The 14546-nt window shown below is 41.6% G+C and overlaps 1 protein-coding gene across 2 annotated transcripts in view; it reads right to left on the bottom strand.

The window, feature by feature from the left end:
- Window positions 1–8034, bottom strand: part of LOC124284514 (dopamine beta-hydroxylase-like) — a 36295-nt gene extending 28261 nt beyond the window's left edge. The window contains exons 1-3 of one of the 2 annotated variants that reach the window (XM_046720599.1): window positions 7852–8034; window positions 6436–6628; window positions 3283–3409 (exon numbers count right to left, since the gene is read on the bottom strand). In XM_046720599.1, coding sequence (XP_046576555.1) covers window positions 3283–3409; window positions 6436–6628; window positions 7852–7871 — 340 coding nt within the window. In that variant the 5' untranslated portion in view covers window positions 7872–8034. The remainder of the gene's footprint in view (window positions 1–3282; window positions 3410–6435; window positions 6629–7851) is intronic. The other variant, XM_046720598.1, reaches the window with a different exon arrangement.
- Between the last annotated feature and the right edge of the window lie 6512 nt (window positions 8035–14546).

Genomic DNA, 14546 nt, shown 5'->3' with positions numbered 1-14546 from the left:
ATGGAACAATTATTGATTTAGCCCATTCAGACGGAAAACATCTAGAATCAAATATCCGATTAAAGCTTTTAACTAGAAACGGCATTATCTCAGGCAAGGCAGTTTTGATCATCTCTGAAATAACACCATCCACACCAGCAGACTTTCCAACTTTAAGGCGAGATACAGCATCAACTATTTCTAATTCTGTAATAGGAGACTCAAGTAGAAACTTATCAACATCACTAAACTCGTCACATCCATTATCTGTATCTATTGTGTCATCATGTACATCATAGATAATATCGTCCTTAGACAACAAGTCCCTGAAGTGGCAAAACCATTCTGTTTGTGATATACTTGATACGGGTGGGGAGCCTCTTTGTAGGGTGCGAATATTTTGCCAAAACAGCCTAGGACTGTGGAGGGTACTATTTAGTCGACATAGCCTTGAGTTTTGCACTCCACGCTTAAAAGCTCTACAGGAACTCTTATACTTATTTCTAATTTTACAATAGCTCCTACGATTCTGCTCAGTGCGACAACGCCTAAACCGCCTAAGAGCCTTCCTTGATTCCGATCTAGCTACATTACACTCCTTTGTTAAATTTAAGTTTACGATTTAGATCACCTTGTCTAAACTGTCTCCTCATACAAGATGCTGAATCTAATATACACTTTATGAAATTGTCTATGCCCTCTTCAAGAGAAGTCTCCAATTTACTAAATATTGACTCATTATTGGCATCCAAACTTGCTTTGAGAGAACTTATAAATTCATTCTGCTTAGAAGCATCCCATACAAATTTACTAAAACTAGGAGTCTTAGCACAATCAACTGTCCGGTTAGACCGGTATGTACAAGGAAACCTGAACGACAACTCCAGAGGAAAATGGTCAGAATCAGGTCTATCGCCAACATTTAACTTTTCTACGAACTCAAACAAATCAGCAGATGCAAGAAAATAATCAACGACACTTGAGCCATTTGCTCCAACAAATGTAAACTCTCCACCTCTGTCTCCTTCTACTCTACCGTTCATTATGAACAAGCGACACACATAACACAGATTCAGTAGTACACGCCCAAATCTGTTAACGATACTGTCATGTGACACACGCTGGTCAACAGGAGCATTATCTACATCTGTATAGATATCATCATTACCAAATTCATCCCGATCTTCGCAAATAGGATTATTTTCATTACTAGTACGAGCATTAAAATCGCCACATAGCAGTACATGCGAAGTAGACATATCAGACCAGTTGTCTAATAAAACGACTCCAGTCTTCAATGAGACATCTTGTATCAGTACTTCGGTCGTAAAATGTAGAATTCACAGGGGGAACATATATACAAACAAGAAATAAGTCATTTGGTAGATTAAATACAAATCTATGGAATTTCAAACACACAAAATTGTTGATTTCAGTCTTCAGTTCAACACATTTGTTTGCAATGTCCTGTCTCACACATACACACACGCCACCTGAGTGTCTGCCAGATGTGGACAGCTTAGCTGCTGGGGCGAAAACAATTGGTATCCTGTTAACCAGTTTAGATTCATGAAATCTGTTATGAACGTTTCCAGCAAACATACAACGTGAAATGAATAAAGATAATCAATAAAATCACTGTCATCAAGTTTCTTCAATAGTCCATGAATGTTCCAAGATAAGAAAGTCACATGATTAGTTTTACCGGTGTCCATGTTCGTAGTTCCCTCAGTGAAGGGATCTGGGGCCTGGCCTGATTGCTACCTCCTCTTCTGTCCATCGCGCTGAGACTTACTTCGTTGGTGGTCTCTGTTCTCTCGGGTGTCTCCGTTTCGCGTGGAGTTTCTTCATCGCGTGGCCTTGTAATTAGCTTTCCATATTTGAAATATCCTATCAGTCCCCTTTCCTTCGCGTCCTTCAGCTGTTCACGTTGTCTGACAGTGAGATCACTGGATACGCCGTAGCCGTTACTCTTCAGTGCTGCTCGAGATTTCAAAATATCAACCTTATCCTCACTAAAACGTAACTTGGCAATGAGCGGTCTTGGTTTTGAACCATCACTACGGGGAGCGCCGAGTCGATGGGCACGGGCGACATCATTATTATTCCATGTTTTAGTCTTTACATTTTCATTCAAGACATCGATCACTTTGGATTTACAGTCGGTATAGGACTCGTGCCTCTCCTCCGCCACGTTGTAGATGATGACGTTATCCCGCCTGCTGAAGGCCTCCAGCTTGTCGAGCTCACTGTCGAACTGGGTGACCTTCTGCTCCATGCTGTCCATCCTCTCCGCTACCAGGCTGACGTCCTCGTTCATGACTTCTTGGTTATGACGTACGTTGTCCAGGTCGCTTTCAAGATTACATAACTTCATTTCCAGGTTATCGAAGCGTTTACTCAGGTCTCGGACTTCGGTAGAAAGTGTGGTGATCTGATTTCCAAGTTCATGTTTTGCGTTACGCACTTCCTTCAATAGAGTTTCCTTGACTTCTTCAAGCGTGACAGGCCCGGGATTCATCTCGATGTCGTTAGAACAAAGAATCCTGTGATGAACAACCCCAGCCGGCACAGGGTTACCACCGAGTAGACAATGGTCCAGCGTCCCTTGAGAGTGAACTGGCCAAGCTGACCATTCACTTTCTCCTGGCGATACGTCACTGACAACACAAACTTCATAAATATGTTCTTGTGGTAAATATGAATATAAATCCAAATTTTCGCAAGTGGAAATAAGAGCAAAACTCAATCCTAGATGCAATGAAAATAACGTTACACATAAGAAAAGTCTGAAGTGTAAATCAGATCCGACAACTGTTGGTGAATACTCGCCATGTTTTTCGAGTGTTACTTGCCGGGTGCCTCTAGGTTGCTTGAACAGTCCAATTCTTGCTCTGTAGACATCAATGGTAACCATTTTGTGGAATATGAGGTTTGCTGATGCTCTGTATTTCACTTTGTTACATGCTCATGTCGCCATAATGTCGAAAAGCAATTTTAATTCAACCTTTAGACATTCTAATCGGAGAGCGCTGACACTCACGTCTTGTCACCTAGGGGCAGGTAACTCTGTCGTAAAACTTTCGTGCGTGGGTGGTCAGGACATCCCGCCAATATTCTAGTACTTTTGTTAGGTCGAGTCCCTTCCGGAATTCGAACCCCAAGTCTCAGAGTTAGGCACCTAATCGCCAGCATACAAAGTCCTCGCTCTAACCCACTCAGTCATCGAGAAAATCCCACATACATTTATTAATACATATGTTTCAAAAGAAGACACTGCCTTCGAAGCACGAGATCACTCACCTGGGTGTGAGAGTCCTGTGGTCCGTGTGGGCGTGGCCCCAGGTGCCCAGATGCACTGGGGGTCACCCAGTTCTTGACCATTGGTCATCCCATCACCATCGGAGTCCATGTTACACACATTAGCCCACTGTATGGACAGGAAAAGGTTGGATTAATATGCGAATATACTGGTGATATGGATAGCCATATCGTCTAAGGGTTGCGTCCCTTATAAGTCGCCGGATCCGCTCTGATTATGATCCTTTGGCAAATGTTCTATACATTTCGTTGCTCCCACATTGCCTTAACTCGTGAAGATCCGGGTAAAAATTGATCTACAGTAATCCATGCCGTAATCAGGCAACTGACGGGATCGGGTGGTCAGGCTCGCCGACTTGGTTTGACATATGTCATTGCATCGCAATTGCATAGGGCGAAGCTCATGCTGTTGACCACTGGATTGTCTGGTCCAGACTCGAATATTTAGAGACCGCCGCCATATAGCTGGATTATTGCTGAGTGCGGCGTAAAAATAAACTCACTCACTAACTCACATTGCCTGATATAACTCAAATCCTATTCAATATAGTGTTACATGTACCTGACTTACTGATATTTTCCAGGTACGTGTTAGTCCTTACAGGGGTGGTGGGGTAGCCTTATGGGCAAAGCGTCCTCTCGTCTGGCCGAAGACCCGGGTTCGATTCCCAACATAGGCACAATGTGTAAAGCCCATTTCTGATGTTCCCCGTACCATACTCAGTTACTCACTCACTATTCCTTTGATTTTTCACAATTTCACAGACGTAAACATATGAAATGACAAACCGTGATCTTACACGGTTCATTCAAGATCCGAAGGATAACAATGTATGGACGAACAACTTTCTAAATTACACTGAAAGCGACGTTACGGTGTAGGATAACCTCTTTGAGAGGCATTTCGAAGTTGGTGCAGTAAAGGAGGCATAAACAATATATCGATAAGCAACGAAATACTTCTTTTAACAATGAGAGCGACGTTTCGGTGTAGGTTCCAACATCGTTATCAAGCAAGTGATGAACAGTATAAAGATTGAGAGGCATATATAAATGTGAGAAAGTGAAACTCTCAACAAGGCTTATGACACAAGAGATGATTTCAACTTTCCAGTAGTCAACTTCCCTTTCATGTCCAGCAATATTCCAACAGTTCCAGCCTTTGGTGTTTACATTTTACAACTTTTGAGGTACAAACGAGCGTGCTCTTTTATCAGGATTTCAAAGAGCGTCATACCACTCTTGCGTCATACCACTCAGAAGCTGTTTGATCAAGGTTACACCATTCAAGGCCTCAGTAAAGCTTTCAAGACGTAGATATGTGGAGGAAATTTCCAAACTTGATGCATTAGTGACAAAAATGATGTCCGATGCAATTCTCTATTTTGATTTATACCATACGTTCCCGAATTATTTCAAGTCAACTAATGGCTAGACTTAGCATATGTTAATGACGGTTACCACCGGTGGGGCAGGATACGCTCACCTTTTCGTTAACACCTGGTATCATCACTATATCACAGTGATAACTGCTATTGTAATGAACGATGATATACAGCGAATTGCCGAATGGGCAGAAAAATGGCAAGTATCTTTTAATCCCAATAAGACAGAGTCAATATTTACTCGCAAATTGCAACCACTGATAAGACAGTGTAAATTGGCACGACTCCCACGTCCCAAAGCTATGAATCTACACTACATTGCTTCCGTAGTAGGTCATTGACATTGAGGTGTGGGTTCAGCATGACCGGATGGAATGAACCCATTAACGACTGTGCCAAAAAGTTAGAATGGTGAATTGTCTAAGAAGTGTAATCCCAGATATAAAATATGTTGCAAACCATTTCTAAATGGCAGTTCATATTCAATGTGGAAGGGGTTTTGATTATATTCTTGTACAGTACAATGTGGATCAGGGCTGCAATAGCAAGGAGAGCCACTTAAAAGCTCATTGCTTAAGATAGATAGAAGCGTTAACACGCTGTTCGTGGTACCATCCAACAAAGGGATTAAGACAAAGAGGAATATATAAAGGTTGTAGTATAAACAAAAGAATTATGTCGTAGGTATCTGTGATGAGTTAAAATGCTATGCAGGAAGTATGTACAAAATACTTCCCCACACTTACTATATATGCCTCTAAGTAACCTTGTTCAGTTCGTCACTTATCAGATATATCGTTGGTTATAATTACAAGCGAAACGTGATTCAAATGTGACTATAAACTGTAAATCTGTAAATTATCCGAGGTAACGGCTTCCACATAATGATAAATTAAAGAAGTTATTACCAGCTGAACATAGAGAATCACCGTGATATAATCGAGATTCAAAAATGTACTTTTGAATGATTCTAATGTAAATATTGGTAGCAGATTTTGTCAAATCATACACTCTCGTCTCCGAAAATATGAAAGATTTATATCTCCAACATAATCTTGCTCTTGTGCCCCCACAACTATGAAGACTTTGCTCATTATTTCTTCTGCATGTACAAAATCAACGATATACCCATCCTCCTCTAAAGGATTTTTTTAGCATTATTTTTTTGGAAAATAGCTGTTTTGTAGTAAACAAAGAACTTTTGCTGACAGTGAACCTCCCTTGAACAAACAGACAGATTTGACCCCCGCCCTTTAAAATCATCATCACCCACCCCAGCCCATAAATTATGAACGATCCCTTATTATTTAAGTTCGACAATTGAGAACATATCTTGAAAACATAATACACTGAATATTGGAAAGTGAACATGCACATATAGGTAAGTATATCCATTATCCATAATCTAGTCAACACGTCCTCCTTGTAGAGGTGTGACGAAAGAGAAATTTTACGATACGATACGTATCGCGATATCTTGGTAGGGTACGATTCGATTCGGTGCATTTCACGATATGTTATCTTTAGTTATTTTCGTTAAAAAAGTATATTTTGAAATCAAGTAACAGTGTAAATGTTGACTTAACCGCCACATTCTAGTAACAATTAACAATTGTTAGGTCAACGATACACATCACGATACGAAAGAAAGTATCGATACATTTATTATCAGGAATGTATCCCGATTATCGATACTGCGATATATCGTCACAGCTCTACTACCTTGCAAAAAAACTTCTTATTTTCTCACCGTTCTGCCTTGATTTTCAAAATCAACACCGAACTGATTTCTGTTACCTCCACCCTGGGGATTCAGGTGCCCCACACCATGCCAAAGCTCCCCAGCCACACAAGGGTTGGGCACGTTGTAGCCATTGGGTATAATATCCCTGTATCCGCTGTACCCGTAGATCACTCCAATCCACGTGAGGAAAAGGGATAGCCTGACATAAATAGAAAGGATTAGGGCCATCTGTTGATATAGATGATAGTGCTCGATAATCGTTAACAAATTTCGATCGATTATCTATAAATATCGAAGACGTAACTTTGAGCAAACATACCCTAAAAGTCCATGGATAAAGTCCTAATTTTGTATGAGAAAATTAAGTCTTGGTGCTGCCACAAAAGTTAAAGTACGATATGGTAGATAACAAACTTTTCATATCGATAATCATTAATGCTTCTTTATATCGACGGTATTTCCGATTATCGATCATTTTACCCAGCCCTAATACTAAAATCCATCTTTTATATAAGCAAACAAAAACCAGCAACGATGAGATGAAACTAATTATTATCGAGGCTTTGGACCCTTCCATCAACGATCATCTGTTGTTGTTGTTGTTGTTATTGCTAAATAAAATAGGGCGCTGGAGTAACCTAGAGGTTAGCGTCCGTTCGTCACGCCGAGGACCCGGTTTCGATTCTTCACATCGGTACAATGTGTGAAGCCCATTTCTGGTGTCCCCCGCCGTAATATTACTAGAATTGTGCGGCGCAAAACTAAATTCACTGATTGTTGTTAAATATTTCTCTGACAGTGCTTTCAGGAAAATTAAATCCTTCAAGAGTTTCACACCGTAACATCACGTACAACCCAGTATAGACACATATAAATAACACAGTCGATATCGATAAAAGACTGACCAATATGAGTCTTGTATCACAACACAGACAGTCAAAGAAAGCTGGGTCGAACCTGAAGGTCATCCGTGAAGATCCGGGTAGGAATTGGTCTTCAGCAACTCTTGCCTGTCGTAAGAGGCGGACTAACGGGATCGGGTGGTCAGGCTCGCTGGCTTGGTTGATACATGTCATCGGTTCCCAATTGCATAGATCGATGCTCATGTTGTTGATCACTGGATTGTCTGGTCCAGACCGCCGCCATATAGCTTGAATATTGCTGAGTGCGGCGTAAAACAACAAACCAACAACAACAACGAAACTGAAGGGATTTACTTCGTGTTTATCAGAGATTCGACACAACCGGGTTAATAAGGAACATGCAGAGACTTACTTTTTACTTCGAGACAACTATAAGATCAACACATCAACACAGTTGTAAGTAAGTTCGACACAGGTGTACGGTATAAATCTGACGTATCGTGTTTACAAGGTCATAAAATTTGAGTCCAGACTAGCGGTCTCGCAAATTTTCGCCTACCTTACGGCCAACATGTTCATCGTGGTCACGCTTTACCCGCAAGCTTTAGACTGGTATCTGTTATGTCCTACTGCCTGTATGGTTCTCCCTCAAAAGCGTAATCCTTGACATAGGAACAACCAGTTTAACTTAGGTAGTGAGTACACCAACCCTTGCAGACTGGATGACAGTGCAGTATAAGTAGGTTAATATATATGGCAGTGTCAACAATGTAAAGGACTTACGCAGGCAGAGAAAATAGGACAACAACGTGAAACGCTTTCTTACATGCAACTAAAATGCGACGTAATCTATTCAACATTATGAAAGGGAGCGCGATCCATTGTGCTGAATATCCCGCTTGAATAGAAAGAGTGAGGTGGTAATGTGTTCAACGTCCTTTCACAATTATTTCAATAACAGCGACGACCGTTCACTTATAATGCGGGTGCTTGGAGGCAGGCCTAATGCCGGGGTTAGGTCTACTAATGCCTACAGAGAGAAATAGCTACACGGAATACTAGCTACAAAGTTTGTCGTGACAGCGAGACGCTTACCTGCACACAAGTGGACTGTTCCAGTTAGTGTTCACTAATGCAAACAATGAGATTAGGGTAAAGAGTAATTTTTGTCCAGTTATGTTTTAAAAACGTACATGCATTTAATTTTAGAAACTCCTTCTCACACGAGAGGGAGACTGAAGAGTAGAATGAGTGAGATTATGCAAAGTGATTAAAGATAAAAATGATTTTCTCAATAGTGTGAAATAGGTGTACAAATTGGTGTACGAAAACTGAATGAAAACCAAAAATAACACTAATGAATGACGAATAAATGGAAAGTATAGTACCCTATGGATAACAACTTCTTGCTTGACAACGGTATAAGAAGCTATACCGAAACGTCGCATCATAAGAAATAAAGAAGTTGTTCTCCATAAAGTATTATACTTTTCTGTTATCTATCAACTTCTTAAATGCCAGACGAATAAATGGTTCATCAACATAGAAAGTCTTTGTTCTGTATTTACTGTAGGCAAAAATGCACACTCAAATAGGACATACCACTTTAATGAAAGGTTGAAAGCAGTAATATTGAAAACCATTGGTGCGTAAAGTTGTTTATATAAGCCTGTAGGCTTTATTCCATGTAGGCATTCGTAGTTAGCGTTAGCCCGCTGCCATATGTTGGTCATACCCCACTTTGCTGGACGGCTGATGTGATGATAACGGTTTAAGAGTAACGGCATGATAGTTTGCCGGCTATAGTCTGTTTTCAGTGAGTAGTTGTCACCCATAGTCTCATTTGGGGGACATGAGCGTTTGGCAGACTGAGTTCAAACTCATTAATTACAAGGCACCAATTTGTTTTGAGTGGACTCTATTTCTAGTAACCAATTTGAGTGAAGTCAATTTTTATTAGCTGCATTGAGTGAAGCTTATTCAAATGATTATTTCTGAATGTAGACGTGGTTCCCTCATTGCAAAAAATGGCAAACGCACAAGTTTACAATTAGTTCATTCCAAATTCAAGGGACCGCCTCCGTGGTGTAGTGGTTAGAGCGTCGGCCCGGAGAGCGGAAGGTCGCGGGTTCGATCCCCGACCGCGTCATACCAAAAGACGTTACTTGTTGGTCCCTGTCTGGCGTTCAGCATTAATGGGTACATCAAGGACTGGTCGGCTCGGAGTCAGTATAATGTGTCTGAGTGGGGTATTCATGCTTCACTGCGGCATGGTATCTCAGTGGGCTAGCACTATAAAACCAGCTTCAGTCTGGGCTAGTACAAGCAGCCGCACCTACACATACAGACGCATGCACGTCGTCATATGAGCAAAATATTCTCAAGCACGACGTTAAACCCAATTCCACCACCACCACCACAACCTCTTGTACAGAAGGCTGGCAAGAAACATCAGGTACCATGTGTAAAGGTCGTCTAGATGGAACCACCAGTCTCTCGCTCTCCGGACAGGTGCTCTGTCCAGGAGACGGTAAAGTCTGTCCTGAATAGGGACTGAAATATGAATGACTAAATCAACTCCAAGATGGCTTGGTTCCTGGTGTATGGTTTCCCTTAGAAAGAATATCGATAAGCTGAGATTGAAGCCATTAAACGTATTAAACTTATTGTATACTGAATAATCTTGCCGCCTGCTTGAACATAAGACCTAGCTCGATGCTCATGATATTAATCACTGAATTGTTTGGTTCAAAATCTTCCAAATCTTCCAAATAAGTTCATATGAACACCACTACGATCCATTTAGAACTGATCTTCAGTAACCCAAGAACGAGGCGTAAGAGGCGTCTAACGGGACCGGGTGGTCAGGCTCGCTGGCTTGGTTGACACATGTCATCGTATCCCAACTGCATAGATCGATGCTCATGCTGTTAATCACTGGATTGTCTGGTGAAGGCTTGTATATTTACAGACAGCCGCCACATAGGTGGAATATTGCTTTGTACGGCGTAAAACTAAAGTCATTCACTGATATGAATACTGTGCGCACACAAAGCATGACTGCCATCGAGATATGGCACCTTGGGTGAACAGAATCGATAGATAGACTTTCTGGACGTTTAAGTATTATCAAAGGGTTTAGAAACTGAACACACGTCTGTGACCTCACCCATGAAGGTGACTAGGTGTGTGACCTAAAAAAAGCATGCGAGCAGTTAGAGACAGCTGGCTCGGAAGTATGTCATTGTTGACCAAGCGTGTAAACATTCAGTAGATTGAGTTTAGATGACTCATCTATAGTCCGTTTCACTTCATTTGAGACCGATGAATTGCTGACTAACAAACAATCTAATAAGTGCAAGAAAATCAAACTTTGCACAGTCACATGGAATCGACAGACCAACTGTGATGATTTGTCTCATAATTTTGGACACCCGAATAAAAAAGTTGTTTAATAAAAGATCAGTATTTTGGTGTCACTTTTCGCTATTTCTTACGAGGGAGGACCACTTGCTGGTAGAACTGTACCTGAATGTTTAAACATGCGTTTAGATTAGAGCTGGCTATCGATATAGATCGTGGAGATCGATAATCGTTAACTTAATGTTGATCGATTATTGATGAATATTGGAAACGTAACTTTGAGCAAACATGACAAAAATATCTGAAAGAAATGAATAAAATATTATATTTCACATCACTGGTGAGTGGTGATATGTTTTTGCATTGATTATTAACAAACAGCGTCCTGAACATCATTTCGAAGTAGACCATGAATTAAGTCCTAAATTTGTATATTGGGTGAAAAATGTTTTAAAATTTTCTTTCACAAAAGTTAATGTTACGATATTGTCGACAACACAATTTTCACATAGATATCACTGGTATTACCCGTGAAGATCCCGGTTAGAACTGATCTTCAGTAACCCATGCTTGTCATAAAAGGCAACTAACGGGATCGGGTGGTCAGGCTCGCTGACTTGGTTGACACATGCCATTGGTTCCCAATTGCGTAGATCGATGCTCATGCTGTTGATCACTGGATTGTCTGGTCCAGTCTCGATTATTTACCGACCGCCGCCATATAGCTAGAATATTGCTTTGTGCGGCATAAAACTCACTCACTCACTCATTCATAATTTTTTCCTATCGACGTTATTTCTGATTGGCCTTGTTTGGCTAATGAGTATGTAAATGTATCTAAAATTTAATCTCTTGCCTTAATGAAGTGTAAAAGATGGACTGTGGTCAATAATGTGTCCATACACCAGGTATGCTCATAGCGCTAACAGTCAATAAGGCATTATTGAAGTCCAAAGAACTTTTTTAGTAAAAGAACTATTTTAGCAAAAGGTTTTGAGGTGACGCTTAAAGGTGACGCTACACAGAGCAGATTAGACGAGGATGAACGCAGAGTTCTTGTTGGCATGTAAGGAGAGAGGAGTTCTTGAAGATACACAGGTAAAATACCATAAATGGACTGATAAGTAAGTGTAAGGATCTTATAGTCCATGCGAGCTTGCCAAATGAGGGAAGACCCTGGATAATATCAACATGCACATGCGTGCGTCAAGGTGTCTTTGCGAGGATTAAAGATTACAACAAATATTTAAAAATGAGATGACCTCCCGACTCGAAAAGCTTCACAGTACAATAAATCATGACTGCACTGTGAAGCATTTCGAGTCGGGGTCATCTCAAATTTTTGAATCTTTAATCATGGGAGCCTGTAGGTTATACTGATACTCGGGAATTTAAATCACAGTGTCAAAGAGGCGAGAGTAACCCATTCTTCTCTCCGACACCCCACCTCACTCTCATCCTGGTATTTCCGGATAAGATTCTGTCTTCAGTAACGCGTGCTTCTCGCAAGAGAAGACTCACACTACCGCATAGGGTGATCCGCTCTCTTGATTGATTGCATGTATCCGAAGGGCGTCGATTCGTGTTAATGATGTTAAATAGTGGATTCTCTGGGCCAAACTGCATCATTTACAGACCGTCGAGAAAAAAGCTGGAATATAGGTGAGGTGAGATGAAATGGGATTTTTACGTCGTGCTTGAGAATATTTCGCTCATATGACGACGTGCATGCGTGTGTATGTGTATGTGCGGCTGCTTGTACTAGCCCAGACTTAAGCTGGTTTTATAGTGCTAGCCCACTGAGATACCATACCGCAGTGAAGCATGAATACCCCACTCAGACACATTATACTGATTCCGGGGCGACCAGCAATTGTTGTACCCATTAATGCCGAGCGTCAGGCAGGGACCAACAAGTACCATATTTTAACATCTTTTGGTATGACGCGGCCGGGGATCGAACTGCTACCTTCCGCTCTCCGGGCGGACGCTCTAACCACTACACTACGGAGGCGGCTAGCTGGAATATAGCTTAGTGCGACGTCAAACGACAAAGAAACGTTGGTATATAAACATATGAATGCTATGAACACTTGATTTGCTATCACGTTTCATTGGACTTTATACCCATCGACAAAGTATGTACCCGAGGGGTGTGACTGACACTGCCGAGAGCAAACATAAAATACACCGAGAAATCCGACACTGCGTAACCAGCTTGTTATTGAAAAATCGGACTGACGCCCTTAAGTAATTCCGTATTTGCTGTTGGCAAATACAAAGCTCAGTTCATACATTCATGTCAGTGGCAAGGGAGTGGGGCTAAGGGGATATCAGGCCTCAGACCACAATAATTCACCTTCATTGCTATCTCCAGTGACATGATGGCTCACAATAATTAATATCGGTCATGTTCTGTTGTCCTGTTGCAGACAGACAGACAGACAGACTGGCAGACAGACAGATACAGTCCGTTTGGCTCAAAAGCGGACCGATGAATTCCAATCTACCTCGAAAACTAATAAACATAACATACTCAATGAAACGCTGATCATAATCAAAACATCATACCCACTCTGTGAGGTTTTTGCAGAATTTTTGTCCTAAAAATAATAAAGTTGTTTAACAATCTGTCATTAAAATATTGACACAGTTCACTGTTTGTTACGAGGGAGGAGTGCAGAGAAAGGGACAGCAAGGTGTTCGAGAAGCACGTTCACAGACAAAGTTATTTATTCATTTACCTGTGCTGTGCCGTCTCCATCCGTTCTCGAACACCTGGCTGTCCCTTTCTCTGCACTCCTCCCTCGTAACAAATAGTGAACTGTGTCCCATTGAGCTTGGGATGAAATCATCGAAGGCTGAGGTCAATTCGTTCCTCTTTGAAGTAGTTCTCATGTTCCTACGCCAACGTGAAATCCTTCCAGAGGGGCACTAGTCACTAGTTTGCTTGTCACGAAGTAAGAAGCGTTGGTCAAGAATGCCCTTACGACAAGCTTTGATTCTAACCCGGATATTCACGTTGAGGTAAAAATAAAAACTGAAGAAATTCAATAAAAACAAGTTATTAAATATCAAGAATCGTACCCTGTATTCATGATAAACCGCTAGCGTTGTATGGCTAACACGTTCTTGCACATGGTCTCCACCAAACCTGACCGCGTCCGCCTGGAGAGCGGAAGGTCGCTGGTTCGATCCACGACCGCGTCATACCAAAAGACGTTAAAATATGGTACTTGTTGGTCCCTGCTTGGCGCTCGGCATGAATGGGTACAACAAGGACTGGTCGGCTCGGAGTCAGTATAATGTGTCTGAGTGGGGTATTCATGCTTCACTGTGGCATGGTATCTCAGTGGGCTAGCACTATAAAACCAGCTTAAGTCTGGGCTAGTACAAGCAGCCGCACATACACATACACACGCATGCACGTCGTCATATGAGCGAAATATTCTCAAGCACGACGTTAAACCCAATTTCACCTCACCTCACCTCCACCGAACCAATAGATCACGAACGTAAAGCTAAGGTAGGAGGGGTTGTTTCCCTTCAACTGCACGAAGCGCATGATCGTCTCTTGACAACTGTGTTGGGCAAGTAACTATAGCATCAACTACGTTAAGAGCACCATCATGTTATTGTAAGCTCACACAAATGTAACATCCATAATGTCTGATATTATTTATCAAACTCATACGAGTGGTGCGTGCGTGTGTACGCGCATACAGCTCCTTGTACTGGCTCATTCGTGGCCAACTCGTGTTATTCCGGGACAAGCCGAATAGCTTCTTTGAGTTTACGGAAAGGGGCGAGTAGTGACGAATGGTACTGGCTGGAACAATATCTGTTTTATAGGTGAAGGTCACCGAGAAACTGTGCCGCATATTAACCCAC

Source organism: Haliotis rubra, unplaced genomic scaffold (genome assembly GCF_003918875.1).
Source record: "Haliotis rubra isolate DU_JTF1 unplaced genomic scaffold, ASM391887v1 Scf338, whole genome shotgun sequence".
Taxonomy (NCBI): domain Eukaryota; kingdom Metazoa; phylum Mollusca; class Gastropoda; order Lepetellida; family Haliotidae; genus Haliotis; species Haliotis rubra.
The sequence above is the reverse complement of the archived record's forward strand: the minus strand, read 5'-3'. Positions and strand labels throughout refer to the sequence as shown.